At 39.5% G+C, this 20,235-nt stretch overlaps 1 protein-coding gene across 3 annotated transcripts; it reads left to right on the forward strand.

Annotated features, from left to right (window-relative positions):
• The first annotated feature begins 429 nt into the window (after positions 1–429).
• On the forward strand, positions 430–19,760 carry msrb3 (methionine sulfoxide reductase B3). 3 transcript variants are annotated; one of them, XM_036577563.1, is made up of 8 exons: positions 431–565; positions 1,812–1,870; positions 2,585–2,818; positions 9,158–9,266; positions 11,881–11,958; positions 13,283–13,311; positions 18,674–18,771; positions 18,916–19,760. In XM_036577563.1, the coding sequence occupies exons 3-8, from the start codon at positions 2,692–2,694 to the stop codon at positions 19,084–19,086; spliced, it is 612 nt and encodes a 203-aa protein (XP_036433456.1). In that variant the 5' UTR covers positions 431–565; positions 1,812–1,870; positions 2,585–2,691; the 3' UTR covers positions 19,087–19,760. The 3 variants fall into 3 exon arrangements, with proteins under 3 accessions (XP_036433455.1, XP_036433456.1, XP_036433454.1); XM_036577562.1 differs by lacking the exon at positions 1,812–1,870 and having other exon boundaries at positions 430–565; XM_036577561.1 differs by lacking the exons at positions 1,812–1,870; positions 2,585–2,818 and adding an exon at positions 5,028–5,177 and having other exon boundaries at positions 434–565.
• The last annotated feature ends 475 nt before the right edge of the window (positions 19,761–20,235 follow it).

Below are 20,235 nucleotides of genomic sequence, written 5' to 3' on the forward strand. Positions count from 1 at the left end.
ATGTATCAGCCATCAGACGGCGTATACCGAATCATTTCATGTAATAACTTTCTGGGAGCTCTCATAGGCATTAACCTCTTCAGAGGTCTAGTTCCTATCACCGCTGGTCGACAAGGGTCTGGCTGGTGACGTGCACGCAGCATTTCCCCTTTAAGAAGCCGCACAAAAACCTGAAGTTTCTAGAAACATGCCAAAGAGAAAAGAGTAAAGTGCAGACATGTAACATACATGCCGTCCTGGAGGATTATACCGTCATATCTGAGTTTATTTTGTAGCAATAAAATGATTTTTTTAATTTTTAATGAATGTTTAATCGTTTTTTACATCCTTTTGTCTGAGCACTGCTGGTTAGCTCCCCGTCCGAAGGTAAACGGCCGTTATTGCTCATATTTGGAGATTGTGGCACCATGGGGAAGGCATTTCCCACAATGCACTGCTCATTCCCTAAGAAGCCCAGCGCTGACTGACCGCTATATCTGCTGTCAACAAATGCAGCTCGTCCACTTCCGACCGGCCGGTTCACTCTCCAGTTTCTCCCTGACTTTGGCTCTGCTTCTTTTTACTGGTAAGTTCACCTCGTTTTATCACATGTATGGAAACACGTCCAGCTTGTCTCAGCTGTAGCTCAGTGGCTGACGTTATTTATTGGTGTCTGTTGCTAACGTGACTGGCTTACATTTTACAGTCAGTTTGTTTACACCGTTTTTCTTTCGTTTACCTTTCAGAAAGAGTTATAATGTGTTATTTGTACAGTTATTGTGTTTATACAGCTGGCTAACCATAGTCTACTGTCACCCGTTACCAACAGCTAGCTCGTTATCATGACACTTAACTTCAGACTCCTTATAAGCGCCAGCTAGCTGGCTAACTAAGCACGCAGTAACTATAGCAACTGTAGTAACTAAATAGCGCACATTATCTATCACAATGGAGAAGCAGCCTTTTGTAGAAATGTGTTGATTTATTTGACAATTTGCTCTGGTTCAAACATGAGTTACATACACCCTCTGGTCCAATGAGTAGCATTACGTAACAGCTTGAGTTTATGCCAGCCATGGACCATAAGGACATAAATGTGAAATGCCCTTTTAAAGATATGTATTTTGTGTATTTTAAGTATTATGCTGAATCATACGCATTCCTGCATCCTTGAATGTGAGGCTTCTGCCAAAATGTACGGTTAAACTAATCTCCTTTAACAACTAAACTATTTGACAGAGGAAGCCTGTCATACTCAGACTGGATGGCAGTTAACAGGGGGAGCCTTTGTGCTTCATAGCTCAGGAGGATTGCATGCAAATCCACTTGGCTCGGAAAGAAATGTTTGCTGTAAGTTTACAGAACACTGAGCTCTCATCCAGCCATCACAGCCATATAAGGTCGTATAAAGCTGTGAGCATCCGGAGGGAGCAGACTAAAGCTACGAATCGCACCAGTATTTCCGATCCTCCCGTAAAGTCCTTTTTTGTCTCACTTTTGACACCTTTGCCATTGACATGGAAGACAAAACATCTGATACAGCGTTTTGCCTTGACACTGTCTGCATGAGGCCTGTGTGTAATGGAAGTTTAGTCACTTTCTCAAACTAATGAAGGTCTAGCTTTTAAGCCACAATGACTCAGCATCTATTAAGAAAAGGCACATCTGGGTGAAATATAAGGCCTTACTAGCTTGGAAGAACTTGGTGCAGACAAAGCTAGGTGGTTAAACATGTTGATTAAGCTGATCAGTGATGTAGCCTGATAGTATAGTATTCCAGACTATTACAATGGTAATTGTTTATTATGTTTGATATCATAATTTCTTTGAAGAACTCACAACCGTTAGCGATTCCGAAGGACGGCGACAGGTCCTGCAAAGGTTTACCATGGTATGTAAGTTGTGTGAACCTTGAGTTTGGAACAATTACAGGCATAAGCCGGAGAGCTTGAACCGAGCATACTCTGCTATTTATAGTCTGGTGGTTCATAGTTGTGTATTTTTAAAATGTGGCCTCACTTACACCAATAAATCTTGAGTATTTTATGATTGATCAACTGACAACTGGCTGTCATTTCATGTTGCAAAGCAACTCAGAACTAAAACCGAATGATGTAATTTGTCTTAACAGTCAGATGGAAAGCCATGACATATTTGTTAAATTGTTAGTTAAAACTGAATGACTGACTGTTTTGTGACTTTGTTGAGGCCTAATCAGTTCATCCTGTCTCCTGTCTTACAGTTATATATTTTTTTCACTATTTATGCCTATTAATGAAAGATTGACTTGCAAATTTAAGGGTCTTTTTGAACTGCAAGGCTCTCTGTAGTGCTAATGCTGCCCACAGACAAGTTGTATGCGAAAGAAAAAATTATCTTTTTTGCTTTGTCCCAGAATTAGCTTCATGGCCACTAGATGGACCTCTCAGATAAACTCTAGCCTTTTTATGTCTCATAATATGTTCCCTTACTTTAGCTGCTGTTTTTCCATACAACTTCCATACATTTTACACTAGTTTAATGCTGACCGCTGTTGATTAAGGTCTAATATTCAAAATGAACCTAAGTTGTAGTCCTATAAATTTGAACTTGTTTGATTCTGTAGCTTGCCCTTTTCACACCTCTCTGCTGAGTGACCCCGGCCCACTCCTTCCAACTGTCTTCCGCATAGCTCCACCCAACTATCTCTGCTCAAGTTCGCTATAGGACAGGATGGCTTGCCGTCTTCTCCGGTGCCTCGCCCCCATGGCCCCGTTTGTGTCCTTGGCGATGCGCCAGCACAGAAGGTCTGCTATGAGTGCGGGGCGGCTCCTAAATGTCACTGCACCTGCTTCATTAGGTACTGTAACTTAAAACCGTCAGCTTCCATGACCACCTGAGGGGAGAGTGTTTTGTTTTTTAATGGTAAACTGAGTTGATGACCATCCCATGTTGTTTAAGCTTTAGATGTAGATTGTAGTGATGTTTTCCCTTGGTGTTAATCTAAAACCAACTAGCTGATCTGTCAGTGCGCCACCACACTTAAACATTTTTGCTTTAAAACCACTCATGCTAAGAGAGTTAATAGTAGGGCCTGACTGATATGACAGTTTTGTCACCAGATATAATTTTATATGATCTGAATTAAACGGACATCACTGTGTTTACAGACTAATATGTTTGTAATTTTTGTCCACTGTAATATGATTAGATCAGATATGATTAATTCTCAATTGTCAAATTTATAATAAACAGCAACAGAAACTCACACAGTCTTATGATAATATGAATATTGTTGTGTTGGGGAGGAGCTTCCCAGCGTTCATAGGGATTTTGTTGGTTTCTGTTAATTAGCTCTTAGCTTTTTTTCATTAGTTCTTTTTTTCTTTTTTAAAGGTAAGGTTTGAATGTGTTTTATCTGTTATTGTTATTTTAGCCATGATTGTTTTTCAAGTTTTCCAGTAAATCAGTTTGAGGTAATAAAGGTAAGCAGCTGGTGACTCAGTATGTAAGAAAATAGGCTCATTGAAATTAAAATTTTCAGATACTATGTCAGAGGGTATTATTGGAGAGTAAGGGTGGGCAATGTATCAAAAATACAGCATCACAATACTTTCACGATACGCAGTACGTATGACAAAATTTAGTTTTTTTTTGAGGATTGATAAGCTGTGGTGCTAGCCAGTAGTGCTACATTTAAAAAAATACTTTCAGAAATAAACTTTGAACAGCCCAGTTACATGTTTTGTTAATTTCCTAAGTGAAAATAAGTTAACACATTCGGTACTGGGATTAAATTTAAATATAGCATAATTTTGATTAGTATAATATATAAAGTATAATATATAAAAGTTTTACGAAGGCCACATTTTATGTGGTAACTTAATTTCACTTAGAAAACCAACAAAACATAATTTGATCAGGGGTAGCCAAACTTTTGCATACAACTGTACTGAACTACAGTAAATCTAGCATTTATGCTCTCTTTGTAATAAAACCTGTGTGATAGCCACAATGAGTTCAGAAAAGCATATTGTGACATAATATGACATAATTTAATACTACAGCGATGAGTGTTGTCCTATAACCCACCCCTCCTCCCGCTATCTGAAACATTTTTTTAAATTTGTAGAACCTTTATATTAGCCAATTTCATCAGCCAACTGATAAATCACAGTCAGGCCCCAGTTAACAATACAGCCTAATTTGTATGTTCTAATTCTGCATAAAATATGAAGGATGTTCTTTATTCATGTGCAAAAAGTTTGATTGTAAAATATCAATATATTATCCATTGTAACCATTCCTGCATGTTAGTTCACTCCCAGCCGTACTGTAGTTTCAGGCTTTAGGTCAGTTCATTCCCCATCATCTTGAACACACTGAGGGGTTGTCATGTGCTACAGCCAGAGTGGTCACTGTTGTTTTGATAATGGCAGGGAATTTTGTCTTCATCTTCTTAGGTACGTCCTTTTCATCCAAATTCTGCTCTTCTGTTTATCTATTTATAACCACTTTCCTTTCGTGAGCTTTATTCTGCATAACTCTAATGCTGAAATAACACATCAAAAGCTGTTAAAGCGTTTTTTTCTTTGTTTATAATGACCTTCACTGGTTTGCCAGAAAAAAACATGGTTGTGAAGATGTGTATGATGTTCATTTGGGGGGAAAAAAGTGTCTAAACCAAGATCTTGATCTTCAAGTATAATCGCTTTACTGGTGTTTTAAAACTGCCTAACTTTTATTAACTCCTGTCCTTTTCTTTACCCTTCCCTTTGTGTCTTGATCCTCTGCTTGAAACATAACTTTGACTATCATTCATTTAAATCTCTTCGCCTACAAGGAAATCCATTTAGACTGGGTGCTTGATCTTAACACCCTGACTTCTACCCACCGTCCTCTCTTGCTTCATCCTGCCATTTAAATGGGGTTTCCCTGCATGAGAGAGGTTGGCCATCCCACTGTTGGCCTCTTTACGACATGTGTATGTGTCTGTGACTGACAGCCCGTGTTGACCAATGTTTTGTTTTTTTGTCCTTCCTGTGCCCCGCCTATGTTTTGTTTTCTAGCCTTAGCGGCGGACGGCCCTCTGTCGCTTACTCTCCTTCCAGCAGCAGCAGCATCGTCAGTGGTAGCAGCAGCCATGTCCGGGTTCAATCTGCTGCATCTGGTGACCAAAAGCCAACCTGTTAAACTCAAGGCCTGCGGGCTTCCCTCAGGTCCACTGGATGCTATGTGTGTGTGTGTGTGTGCAGTGTGCTCTGCCTCCGCAAGCTCTAACACACGCTTGCTTCTGTGTGCGCACGCGTGAGTGTTTGGCAAGGGGTTAATGTCGGGTTCATACTGTAGTCATTTGCAGGAAAACCCCACCTTGTGCATTATTTGATGCCAACCTGGTAACTTGTCTTGCTTTGGATGCGGACATTACGTGTCTCATACAAAACAGAAATGTAATCTCTCATGCATACCATATGTTATTAGAATTAGTGATGCACTGATCCAGTATGTTATTATTAAATGAATCCGATTTCTTTTCTTTGTCGTCTTTACGAAACAGTATTAGTACTGTTTTGTAAGCCTACAATCTTAAGTTTACACAGTCCTGGGAAGAATGCTGGTGGATGTCTGACCATCTCCACTATGGTACACTAGCCTCTACTATGTATTTATGTTCCTTGGTGTATATAAAGAACTGTGCTGTAAATCTACTATATATTTGTGTTTATGTACAGTACTATGAAAAAGTCACAGACTACCCTTTCTTTTATTTCATTTCAAGTGAGAACAAACAATCAATTTTCAGAAAAAAGCAGGAAACACATATTTAACAGAAAATTACACAAAAGCCTCCAAAACTAGGTATTTATCATATCTGTCAGTATTTAATTTGTCCACTCCTCTTTTTCTCTTGTGCATCTAAAATGGATATGTGCCATCCACGTGCAAGGAAGGGTAAAGTCAAAGGAAAATAAAAGTGAAAAAACTTTAAAAAGTGGTTTAAAATCAACCCAAGTTTGTAGAGAAAATTTGACTCCTAACAACCCCGTGCAAGACTTTGTAACAATTTTGGCGGTCTACTATCAGATAACCAGCACTGAAAGCTTTTACCTTTGACAAAGAGGAGAAAATCAAGCTTCACTCTTGCTTCTGATCTGAAAAAAAATCTGGGGGGAAAAAGTTTCTGTCCATCCTTCCACTGTGAGAAGACAACTCAGTGCTATGGTTCTGAAAGGATGTGTATTTCTTAAAGAAGCCAGCACTGAGAATGTTTTATGGACAGATGAATCTAAATTTGTAATAAGGATTACAGGGATTGTAAAAAGCAGAAAATGCAACCGCTTCTGAGATTGAACTTTGGAAGTGCGGAAAAATACCCCTGAGCATTTCTTTGAAGAACTGAAAGCAGGTCTCCTGAAAAGAGCAGAAGTTGTAACAACGGTGACTGGTGGATATATCTCACACACACACACACACACACACACACACACACACACACACACACACACACACACAAACAAACACGCACATATATATTTGTAGAGGCTTTTGTGTAATTTTCTTTTAGTCTTTTTTTCTGATGTTGAAAAATGAATAACTGTCATCAAACAAATTTTTTTTTACTTTTTCTCAGTACTGTATGACATAAGTGGTCCTCAGATCCTCAAAAGAACATTGGTAACGGATTGGTTCTTGTTATCACACGATACACAGTTCAAGTATTAGATATTGGGAGATTAGATCAGTGCATCTATAATCATTTTATAGTACAGTTTAGAGGTACCCTGCAGTGTAATTTTTGAGTTGGATAGTAAATGGAGATTTCTGAAGGGTTTATTTTTCTGCATTTGACAACCCCTTGCTATGAAATGTCACATTTTTCTTTTTCCCCCTTTTCAGTTTAGATTTCTCAGTTGCTCATGGATTAACACTTAACTTATTCTTTAATGTCTTTTAAGCTTGCATGCACAGCCAAGCTTCAAATGTTTGACACTTTGTACCTTAGTAGGTTGTATATTAAATGACTACAGTAGATGGCACAACAGTTTCATGTAGTAGTTTGCTGTGCCCCTTTCCACAGGAACTTATTCTTAATAATAAGAAGAACTGGTTTAACCTCTCTCAGGCATAACAAGCCTAAACACAGAACTAGGCATACCTTTTGCCTGTCTCCCAGACGCTGAACGGGTCTGAATTGCAACTTGTGTTTTAATTATTTACAACTCAGAGAGCAGTGTGGTGCAACAGATTTGTGCGTTTAAATCAGAAAATTTGCTTTCACATAAGACGATTAGAGTGCTGGAGAAAAAGGGTTTGACCTCTTGGTACTCCAAACCAAATAATTTGCAGAAGAAGACATGGGGCAAATTCCAGAATTTCTTTAGATGCCTCTTCAGAAGCTCTTCTGGACAAATAAATAAAGCTAGGCCTCTTTCTCTCTCTCTCTCTCTTTCTCTCTAATAGGATCCAGAAGTCCCCTCAGAAAGAGGGAGAATATGGGGGAGTCCTGCAAAGAGAGGACCCCCACCCCCTCTTCTCTGCACTCTCTACCCCCAACCACCCCCCATCTCTGAATTTGTGTCAGAAGTAACTTTGTAGTCACTGGACAGAGAGGGGCCCATCAATGAAGCCCATTCACCAACGGGACCTTTTAAAGACCCCATTATTTCCTCTGTTCACATGGTTTCAATCTTGTGGAGAGAAATTCTCCACATAGCCCAAGTGACAGGAGCCCCAGTGCACAGCCTTAAGCAAAGCAGCAGCACTGAAATGAGCACACTAGTGGTGATCCATGACAGGCCCCACATATACAATTTAAGTGTTCTCTGGTAATTAATATTCGCTGAAAGCAGGAGAAATGGAGAGAAAAGGCATGCTATGTCTGGGAGTTGTGTTTCAACTGTATTTCTTTTAAATCTGCAGTTGTCCCCATGGTATAGAGGGGACTCATTGTGAAAACCTGCTATAACCATTTCTTATCAGTGCTATTAGGATGAATATTCCCAAGTTATGTTTGATTTAATTGGACCTCTGGTTTTGTAACTGGCTTCTCAGAGATGCATAATGTCATTTATTTTTGGATGAACAAGGGTGTCCAGCAGTTTCTTTATCATTTTATCTCTTTCAGACAGTTCTTGCTAGATTGGAATGTGCACATTTAGTCTGAACCATCACGTCATTCTTAAAAAAAAAAAAAATCCTGCCGCCCCCTTGTGGGGATAATAATTCAACCCTCTGTTGACCTCTAGAGGTCAGCATTGTTGCAACATTAGATAGTCTGCGCTCTTTCACTAAGGCCTGCAGTGGTAGAAATTCCCTTCCCTAAGTAATGTTAAAATGAACATTTATATGAAGTCATAATTTCTCTGTAAATAATGTGCAGTGTGCAGCAAAACGCTGGCTGTAGCACATCATTTTGCACTGGCCTGCTGTCATGTAGTACAGTGAAATTATTGTTATTGTATGACTTTTCCAGGCAAGAGTCAAGAAATATGAACCACAATAGTTTAGTCTTAGACATTTGTCAGTTACTCAGTGATGAAAATGACTCCGCAAAGACGCACATTGCTGAAATGCAGTATGTACGCCTGATAAATGTGCTTTACCATCTTCAGGCACGTCTAAGTGCATGCTTATGCGTGTGTGTAAGTGTAAAAATATGTATATACAGTCAAATACAAAAGTTTAGGCACCCCCGGTCGAATGACGTTGATTTCTGGGTGAAAATAAGTTAACACATCCTCTACAGAGACATCACACACTTCTGCACATCTTAATGCACAGTAAGTGTTTATTTGCTGAATTTAACATAGTGGAAACATATTGGAACAAAACATGACACATTTATGTTTATTTTTCCAATATGTTAAACTCAGCAACAAAATAGAAAATCTGCACTATAAGAAGCAGAAAATGCCATATTTCAGTTTATTCTCTATAGAGAATATTATCTTATTTTCACTTAGGAAATCAGCAAAACACGTCATTTGACCAGGGTAGTTTAAACTTTTGTGTACATCTGTACACACTAGCACAGTAAGCACTGACTCCTGCTTGGAATTCTTCAAAACCGGTTGTCATTAAAACTGCTTTATGATGGCTTGGTTTGCATTCTTTTGCAGTGCAGTTTCTTTAAGAATGTTTTGGCATAATTATAGCAGGAGACACTGACTTGCATCCTACCCATGCTTAACTGCTCTAGGGACATGCCGCACCAAGAAAACATGGCCCAAAAGCTTCACTCAGGACGAGCTGAGGAAGCGCCTGACGCCCATACAGTATCACGTCACTCAGGAGAAGGGCACAGAAAGGTGAGACCTGCATGAATTTTCAGTTAGCCAAGGAATACTTCAGCTTTTTTTTTTTTGCCTAATCCCTATCTGGTATTTTTGAAGGGCACAGCTAATAGCTAATTACCATGGACAATAATGTGTTTTAAAGTTTAATTATTTTAAATTTGTGCCAATGAGGAGGCAACTACCCATTTGTGCTTATTATTAAGTGTGTTTTGAGCCAATAGCTTTTCTTTTACGATTAAGTACAGAAATGTGTTCAACCTGTTTGACAATACGCAACAGATGGGCCAGATAGCAGGGATGCACCAGAATTCTGGCCACCAAAAATTTTCATCCGAAAATGGCTGAAAGTTGCACTTTTGGCTTTCAGCCGAAAGAGAAAAAAGGCTGATGATTTGGTCAAATAGGTCTACAATGAAGTGTCTGTAAATAATCTAACACTTACCAAAATAATGTAAATGTTGATGAAAGTGAGAAATTTAACTTCTTTAGTCTGTTGTGCTGTTCAGCACAGATGCATTCAAAGAATTGGAACAGCAGATTGACAGTGAAAGTTTTAAACATGGTCCACGGCAGCTGCGTTCTATACAGTCTTTAGTTTACATGCTTTCTTTAAACATTAACTGATTTAATGTAACGTTCACCTGCTTTACATATTAAAAAAAAACTTGGTGTTTTCCATCATTATAGCGAAGAGGCTCTGGAATTCAGCTTTAGATGCCTTTGGAGAACTATCAAGTAGTATATTTTCATATAATATACAAATAAATAATACTTTATATTTTTTATCAAGCAGTTAAAACTGAAATTATTCCTATAGTTTTCTCAGTTGTCTTTCCCAACATGGCAAATATTGCCAGCATTATTATAAATTTTTATTAAAATGGTAAATTATGTATTAAATAATTTTTTCTTTTGGATTTCGGTTTCAGGTTTTGGCTAAATGTGTCTTAAATTCCAGTTTTGGTTTCAGTCAAGAATTTTTATTTCAATGCGTCTCTACCAGATGAGGATTACCAGGAAAATGCCAGTGTATTGTTTTAGACCCAAAATGAAATCTGTGTATCTGTCCATTTAATGGTTTTAATTATGAACCTTGTAGAACATTCCTTTGGTAGTCTAGGACTTCATCTTGGGCTGCCATTTAGAGCAGTGACATCACAACCATGACAAGGTGTACTGTATTGTGTGTGTGGGTTTTCAGACAAAGGAGTTAAAATGTAACTTTTTTATTTTGTTTGTTTTGTGGATGTTTTTTCTTAGATTCAGAGAGCTGTGCAGATATTCAAAACATTCGCCTTATGCATTTATGGATAAAAACAGCATCAAAGAAGTGTCACATGAGTTTCCTGTAGTGCCTGTATGGGCCTCTCGACTGGTCCGAGCTTGTTGTTGGCTCTGTTTGGCCAGGCTGGTTTGAGAGGATGAGGGTGCAGGCGAGTGGCAGGACGATGCCAGCGGGCGACAGGGTGCGTTTGCAGAGAAGAAGGGAGTACTCTGTGACTCTTTCCCCCTCTGTGGCTGGGAAGCACACGTGGGGAAAGTATTTATCGGCCCATTGGCAGAAGGAATGTGAAAAATGCCCCAGGCACTGAGCCTGCGTGTGGGTGAGGGTGCTGAGCTTTCGGAGGTTTGTGGCTTGCTCACCATCAGTGTGGCATGTAGCTGCAGCCCAGCCTGTTACCAACCGAACTGCTCCCATTTTAGATTCGCTGCCCCACGGCGTGTCGCCCTCACCACAGCCAGATCTAGAATAGGCATGTTCAAGCGGATGAGCCTCTTGGCCTTAGTGGTCACATTGAAACTGTTGTTGAACCAGAGTTAACCACATGTTAGAACAACCACAGTTTGTTAACAGCGTATGGAAAATGCATGAAAAAGGCATTTAGGTCAATGAAGATAGAAGAAATAAATGACTTATAAACGTTTCCAGTTCTTGAACATTTTTAACTGAGCCATAGTTATATGACCACACACATCAATTGAGTTCTATATTAAAGCGAGTTATAGACCATTGTCTGTACTGTCATAGACTGTCAATAAACTACACTGCAGGCAGAATACCTGTTTATTGCAATTATTATTAACAAAAGAGATGGCACAATACCACTATTTCTTTTCCTATACCAATATTAAAACCTTTAGTATCAGCCAATACTAGTCCCATACTTTTTTTTTTTAAACTGCTGAGCTTTAAAGTGAGCTGTATTTAATTGACACGCTTCATTTAAGATGAGCATCTAAAAGTAAGCTGTCATGCTCAAACTTCTCAAAAAGTCTAAAGGAATACACAGCCGACAACATCATATCACACAGTGTGTTTCAGTATAGAATGGTTTTGGATCAGATTCATTCTTTTTCCCTCCAATTTCTGATCCATTTTCTGCTATTACCGACATGCCATCTGCAGTTAATAACAACTTATTTAAATTAATAATTTCTTGAACAAATACATTACTTATGAGTAAGCCATTCAAGGCTATCTGCTTCACGTCATACCTAACAACACTTTAACATTGGAAAAATCTGCAATGCATAACCTCTTGTGGCTTTATCCTTTATTAAAATGTTGATTTGCCTATTTGAGAGCATGTACAAAAATAATGTACTTGTATCTTTACATTTGTAGTGCATTTAGGGGAGAGTACACAGACCACAAAGAAGAAGGAACCTACACATGTGTTGTCTGCGGTGCCCCTCTGTTCATGTAAGTTTGGTTATTCTATTTCATTTATTTGTAATTACATGTACATTCAGTTTATATTTTTTTTAGACTGAATTGAGTCTACACTTTGTTTTTATGTCTCGATGTCTAGAAATGACAAAAACATGGCAAAAATGTAAAAGATGATTATTCATTCTGCAAAACAAGACACACAACAAGATTATTCCATTAAATTTGAATCATAATGAAATGTCTCCAACTTGTAAGCACAATGTTGTGTTGATTAAGAGTTTAGCAACTGTGCTAATCCGCAATAGGCCACTGAAGTCATGTTGTCATTCTGTAGTTGGCGTAATGCCCATATTCCCGTTTTATCCTATGCACTTTTTCCACTGAATGTCACTGGGTTCTCTGACTTACGACGGCATTAAGTAGTTGAAATATGAATTTTGCTGCATGCAAGCTAACACTGCCACACACTAAACTGACATCATAACCCAGCAAACCAGCAAGCTTTGTCAAGTGTGGTAGTTAAGTAATTTTGGCAGTAGTAGAGTACATTAGGAGTAGCTGGTGGTTTAGTGGTAGTAGACTTACTTTCATGCAACGTCATTTCAGTGGACAGAAGTGTTAGCTTGCCATTAGCATGAATTTAGCCATGGGGGACCTGTAAGAGTTAAGGCTAAGGTAGAGCTTACAGAACTGCTCTGTTTCTCACATATAGTTCCTTTAGTAAAGTATGAAGTAGCAGCACAGCAGTGTGAGTTGTTTCCTTATGAAGTAGATGGGTTTAGAGATTGCTGTGTGTCTCTGGTGAGGTGTAATTGGTGGGTTTGGGCTGCTTCACACGTGGCCCAGCTGCGGGCCGAGTTGGCCGCGAGCAGCCCGAGGTTAACTCTACCTGACAGGGTGTCCGAAACCGGCCCGGGAGCCATTACCAGGTCGCCTTTTTCCCATAGCTCGCTGGAGAGCTTCAAAGGCTGCTGAATTTACGGCTGGCGTTAGCCCATATCTCACAAACGATGTTCTCAAAGGAGACAGGCAAAGCCCTCGTACCTCCCCTCCTCCAAACTCTGCTCCCAGAGAGCACAAATTGCCTGCTTATTGCTCACTAGATATTTCCCATGTTCAAATTCTTTTTATTTTTTGTGAAGGGGAGAGGGGAATGAGAGAAAATGAAACACTTGGGAAAGAGCTGGCTTTGTAATGGAAGATTGAGCTCGGTGTTGGACTGTGACTTGACATGAGAGAAAAACGTTCTCCCATTAGGCATGATCCTTCAAACATACTGTAAACCTGTTGTTAGACAGCACAGCTTTAAACTTTTTTTTTCACAATTTAATAACTTTTTGACTTTTTATTGCAGGTCAGATAAGAAGTTTGACTCTGGCTCAGGTATGTTTCTAAAAATCCCTCACATTTTACATTGCTTTTATGGCTAAGGATAAAAGCCTGATGCATAGAAGAAGACATTACTAGAAGGGGAGGTAGACCAATCCTGGTGTGGACTGTGAAAATGCATGCACTATAGAAAAAAAAAAAAGAAATCAGTCTCCTTAAAAGGGTCTGTGCTGTAGAAAAATTTTGAGTTAATTTAACTTCAAATAAGTTAACAAAATGTAGGTTATTCTGTTAACTTACTATTAGAAGTTCAATTCAGTGCATACTTACTTTTTTAAGTTAATACATCAGATTTTTACAGTACACTTTTTCTGGGTTTGTGCTGTGGAGTGAAGTAGCAAGAAAGCTATACAGTCATCCTTTATCCAAATGCATAAACAGTCAAATCAGCCACTTTGCTCAATATAAATATCTAATTTATAAAAGTGCATGGTACATTTGTTTACCGTTGACACTATTTTGACTAGTGATGGAACAAAAGTTTGAATCCTGGTGGACCAACTGGGAAATGAGTGCAGCACGAAATGTTTAACTAGAATTTCGTTTATATAACATTCATGACTCAAATTCAATTAAAGAATTTGTGTTTTTAATTTTATTCAATTTTCTGTTTTGTTTTCATGGCTCATTTCAGTGTATCAGCTATTTGTCTGTTCTCAAATACTGCGGGTCTGGGCCGCTCTGCCGCTTTGCTCGCACTCACTGTGTGAAAGCGCTGACCTGCTAATATGACACACAAATGAAAGTCAGTATGTCGCTAACTGCTCGTAGAGGTAGTATATAAGAATCAGCTATGAGTAAAAGCACTCGCAAAAGTTTCAGCTCCTGAATGAGGTGGAGAAACACTCAGCACCGTGTCACATTTTGTCTGTGTCTTAAGAAGCAAAGGAGATTTTTTTGACACATATATGCATTTTTTTGCAATGTGAATAACTTGGCGGAATTCCTTAAAAATTGTGTTGCGTGCAGTATGTATAGCTTTGATGTGAAAAAATCGCGTCCAGATATTTCACATGTTCATGTCGCTTTTTCATGCCGTGTTCATTGTGTAACGGCCTTTATGTTAATAGCACATTCTTCTCTCTCTATCTTCGCAAGCCGTTATTAATTTAAAATCATCAACATACACTTTGATTTAGGTTCATATTATTGTGCTCTGGATATTCAGTACTGTAGTACTTAACCTTCCTGGATGGTGCTGGATAAGTCACAAAATCCTTGAATTTGAAAATGGCTAAAATGTATGAATCCTGTAAGGCTGAATAAGGACACATGGTTAAGCTGTTTGACTGCTAATGACACCCCCTTGTGGACTGTTTGTAGCCTACGAAATGTGAGATCCGTAAGTCTAAAACAGTCAGGATTCCTTGAACAGCTTTTTCTATTCTTGTTTGCTGTCAGGCTACAAAATGAACAAATGTGTATTTTTTTATTTCCAATATAGGCCAAAAAAACAAACAAATATATATTTAATTCTTTAAGATGGTGCAGATTTGTTGTAATAGAAGCCATTACTGCTTCATGCGTTTCACCATATAGTCTATACATTTTACACACAACACTGAGAGTGAGAATAGCTGTTATGCTTCAAGCATTTTTATAGGCTAGTATTTGAAGGTTTGACTTGCTCATTCTCATGTGGAAGAGCAGGGTTCGAACCCAGAGCAGGGAAGTACTTGTTGAGCTTCTAACGCTATTTTCCTACCAGTCTAATTGTATTCCTTTGGCGCTATGTGTGAGGTAATTTATCATGCAGCCCTAATTAACGCAAACTATTTATTTGGTATGTTGACTTTTGCTCACTTTATGATGTTGCAGTACTGTCCATGTTCTAAAGTATAAATCACTCTCTATCTCTGTCTCCATGACTCTCTTTTTCTCACTCTCACACTGTCCTTCCTCATACTCCTCGGAAGGGAGAGGTTGACCTCTTCACCCTCTTTATGGTTGATTGCAAGGACGAATGTGTACTCAGTCAGCTGTCTAATAGGCGCTAAGTGTGGGCTACAAAGGCTCACATACTTATTAATCTATGAGATACACCACCTACATGAAATAACACACTCACTTAAGAAGCTTACAAAATATCCAGCCAATTATTTTAATGAACACTATCTGCCCCTCTGAGATTAATGTATTGGCTGTAAACACTACACTGCTGTCATTTGTAATCCTTTGGAATTCCCTGGCTCTTAATTTGTTCGCACCAAACATTGCAGCTCTGTGTTCATTTGCAATTAGTGCATAACTCTGAGTATTTTTGTATCTTATTGGATCAAAATGAACATGTCTAATTTATTTATGCCTTTTTCTATGGAACTTTTCACAGGGTTTTCTAATATATGTCTAGCAAGGCCATTGAAGTGTACTGTGTAGCTATAGCTAGTTTTTAAATAATGTACATCAGCTTGATTCAGTGACATTGACATTGAGCCTTTTGGGTTTTTTATGATTTTTTACTGTTACAAATATCATAAAATCTTCATACATGGGCTGCATTTGTTTTCTGGAACACCCTTAAACTATCCAAGTGTTGACTGACATGGTGCGAGGACAGTTTGTAAATGCCTCACAGCTCTACATTCCAAAACATTTACTCTTGTGGTGTTTTGTGCACTATTTTTATTCGCTCTCTGTTCAATCTATATGCATGCATGAAGTCTCCACAGAAAACAACCTGTAATGGGAACCATGTGGGCCCCGTACTGAAAAAATAGGATTTTGACTCGCGCCGAGTCGTTTCTGTCTTCGCTACGGAGACGAGAGCCAAAACCTCCTGCATTGCATGCGGCCCGTGCAGCAGCCCCAGCCTCAATTTCCTGTTTTGTTAGAGCGCTGCTACACTACTCCATTCACTGGGCAGCTCGCCCCGCCGATAAAGCTCCATTAGATCAGCGCAGTAACGATCCGCCGGGATTCTCCTGCTCTGACTCATAGGATTCCTATATTCCCCCGAGAGCTTCCTGTGTCTGAGTGGAATTTTGTGGCTTTGTAGTTGTAGCCAAGCACTGCCTCCCTAGCTGGGGAGGAGGGAAAAGAAGGGGTTGATGGTGGGGGAGGCTGGAGTGAGCTGGGCCTGAAAGGGGGTGAAGAATTGACTTCTGCTTTTCACCACAGATAGCATCTTGCCAGTGATCCTCCTACAAACTTAGATCTGTTCCTATCACATCAATAACCCTACCTGTGCTAAAGATGGTCCTGTAGGCCCGGAGCGCGCTCATCTCACAGGTCAGTTAGATTTGTCCACAGCTGCAGCGATTGCTCTCGCTCCCCAGGCTCCGTCTAAGCCCCCGTTGATGTTCTGCATATGGTCTCAACCGTCAGGGCCTCATGTCTAGCTGGCTGAAAGGAAAAAGCCTCTAGAATTACCAGTGTATGGTACCGCTTAGCAATTAAGAAGGAACATGCTGTTGGTTATTGAACTCGGGGTGAACGACAGGATAAAGCTAAGGCAGTGGAAACCTTGGGGGTTGGTTTATTCTCAGCTCAGCCCACTGCTCCTGCCCCCTCCAACATTTTTTTTTTTTTTTTTTTGTTTTATAAATAACTTTTTTGATTTCACTTATGTTTTGAATCAAGTTAGCTCCAGGGATAGAAGAACTAGCAAGAGAATGGGAGAGAGAAGGCTTGCAGAGCTAAATATTTTTCGTTTTTACATACGCTTAGCCTGCCAACATTTTACTTCATACTGTCTGAATCATCGGTGCTCCAGCGAATGACTAATTCGAGCCCAAATTGTTTCAAACTGTTCTGCGCGACTTGAGAATTCGCAACAGTCGTAAGTCATACTTAATTTGCGCCACCTAGATATGAAGCGAAGTCCCCAAAGCAAGATCATTAGCTATTATTACTGTGTGTATTAATATGGAAGGTTTGCTGTGCCTGCTTGAAGCAGCGTGAGAGAGAGAGCTCCACAGCTTCCTCTCCTCCAGACTCTCCAGCTACCTAGGGAGCCATGAGCGGGACCACCCATGAGCCAGCGCGGCCGCTCTTTCCATACGCTCCCTTGCTGCAGAGCAGAAATCTTCTATAGGAAAGCCACGCGGCACAGAGGTAGCCTGCAAACCCATGGATTAGGCACACTCTTTTCTCCGACTTTTATTTGACATCCCCAGCTTGGATACGCTACAACTGCTTGCCAAAATATGTGGCAAATAGAAGAGCTATGTAGGTCTCACGAAAGTTCAAAATTCTGTCAAATATTTAAAAGTTAATAGTGTGGCCTGTGGGTTTGCATGTTTTACTAATTCACTACTAATTTAAAGAAGTTACAATTAACAACTAATTTGTGGAGAAGGTGTATGTATAGGTTACAGTACTCTACAGTTTTGCTTTTATGTTAATGTTACATTTGTATTCTTGTGTAATTTTATACATGGAAGACAAGGAATTTTTGTTAATAGGACCCAAAGGGCAGTTGCTTTGGCTCCTACCATTGGCTTTTAAGTTTGTTTTGAGCGAACAGTGGTCTCATTCATAAAATATTCGTACACACAAATCTGATCTTAAATTAACCACAGGTGAAAATTCACATTTTAAATGTGAACTTAATGTGAAAATGTGTGTGGATAAATGCATTTTCCATCTTATGTACACCAGTGTGCTACAGCCATTACAGTGCGCCATTTGTACACATGTATTTCTGTAATTCAATCATGCGCAAATGCTGACAACTTAAGAGCAAATTAATTTCATGCAGTATTTGATATTCAAACAGGTTTTATAAATGAGGCCCCTGTTTTTCTGTTATTTCACTAAGTACAGGGAAATGCATCAGAATCACAGTCTGTGGTAGTCTATGCAGATACAGATTCATCAGATAAGAGGTGAGGTTGAGAACGCTGGAGTATTCCTTAAAATGCTTCAAATAAATAGAGGGTAAGGGTGGAGAGCTATAGGGGGCACTGTGCTTCTTATCCTCTGCAGCCCTGCTCAGAAAACATCCTGGCAAGTGAACCCTGCTGCTTTACATTCTGAGCACGCTGAAATGTGCTTTATGTTTAATAAAGGCCACTGCTGTATTCTGCCCTTTAATTACGAGGCAGGCAGGGATCTCCCTAAGCAATGAAAGGGAAGTTGGAGGGGGGGCACGCCAAACGTCTAGTCTGGAATGAGCTACAAAAATAAACCCTTAGCAGTGGCTTGGCAGCGTTAGATAAAAAGGAACTTGTCCCACAGACAGAGCGAGTGCTGAGACCGAGATGGAGAAGCCAAGAGGTAGCAGGGGGATTCCGTCCAGTTAGAGCTTCCAGTTTAGAGCAAACAAGGTTGAATACACATACACATAAGCAAATTAATTTCTAATGGAACACGGTTTATAAAACAGAGCCCAGCAGTGTTTTTCCTCTTTTTACAGGATGGCCATCCTTTTTTGATCTGGTCAAAGAGGACTCAATAACACTGACGGATGATTTCTCCTATGGCATGCACAGAGTGGAGACTACCTGTAGTCAGGTAGGATAATTATAGTTATAGCAACAAAAGAATGTTTTTTTAGGGCAGGAATATCATCATTTTTTTTTATTTCAAATGAAACGTTTGAAGGGAACGACAATGTGACTAGATCATACTGAAATGAACACATTTGTTTACTTTCAGTGTGGTGCTCACCTAGGACATCTCTTTGACGACGGACCGCGACCAACTGGGAAGCGCTACTGCATAAACTCCGCCTCCCTCAGCTTCCAGCCGAAAAACTCTGTTCCTGAAGGGGCAGAGCCGTGCGGAGCTGCAGGCCAATCAGAATCCTCCAGTAAGAGTGAGCTTTGAGAGGAACTTCTGTAGACCAAGCATGTATCAGACCGTTGAGACCCTTTGGGTAAATCCCTTTAAAGTCACTCCTGGACTACCAGCTCCAGATCAAGCCTGACATGTTACAGAGCCTAGCAATAATAAGACAAGTTCGTCCTTACCAGACATCCAAACGTAAGGTCATCCATGAACCAGAAAGCTATTTAAGAGCAGTACTTAAACAGCATCATTGGTCTTGGCTGATCTGCCACAAGTTAACTGCCCATCAAAATACCCATATGCCTAAATATTAGAGATGTCTGTAAACTGAAACTGCTCTCCCGGAGATCTGACGTGCACTACTGCTTTTACCATCCACCAGAGGTTTTGTAGTGTACGACTGTGAGACTTTCTCCACAAAGATATGGTGGAACGCTGTTGCTTGGAAATGAATTATATATGTGTACTTTCTCAGAGCAATGTGTTGTTTTTGAAGTGATATTTGATACCGGGAGGTCAGGGGTTTCAGGAAAATGCTATGCAAAGTGCTCCTGTGAGCGGTAAAATAAGCACCAAGCGGAGAACAAAGCATTCTTTCAAATAAAATGGAACAGATGACAAATGTTTAGTCTGAACACAAATGTAGCCTGACTTTTAAGGGTGCTTTTTCTTTCCCTGATCGCGGTGCCTCTTTTTCTGTTTGAATTGAATATTGTTTTGGGTGTTGGGGGGGGGATTGACTTTCTGATTTACTGATGGTGTTGACATATGTTATTAAAGAATTATTGAGTATGGTTTGGCAGACTTTGTGTTATGGGTTCATCTCACACATGTAAAGCCACACACACCAGTAGAACAGGACATTTATTTTGCGAAACTGACATATTACAATTATATTTTTAATGTAGTGTTCAGTTACATCAGATAAAGTGACCATGTGCCTACTGAAACTGACATACATGAACTCAAAGTTTAACACTGTAGCATTATGACGATGCATAACGAGGCAAAAAAGAGAGATATGATTTTTACGTGAAAAATTAGATGGAAAAAAACTTTAGCCTACAATTATAGAACATCAAGGCACACAGTTTTGAAAGAGAGCAAAAGCGATTCTCACCTTTTGCATGTACTAACATACGTTGAATACAAAAGCGTAAAAAAAACTAATATTCTCACTTAAATTTG

Source organism: Colossoma macropomum, unplaced genomic scaffold (assembly GCF_904425465.1).
Source record: "Colossoma macropomum unplaced genomic scaffold, Colossoma_macropomum, whole genome shotgun sequence".
Lineage (NCBI taxonomy): Eukaryota > Metazoa > Chordata > Actinopteri > Characiformes > Serrasalmidae > Colossoma > Colossoma macropomum.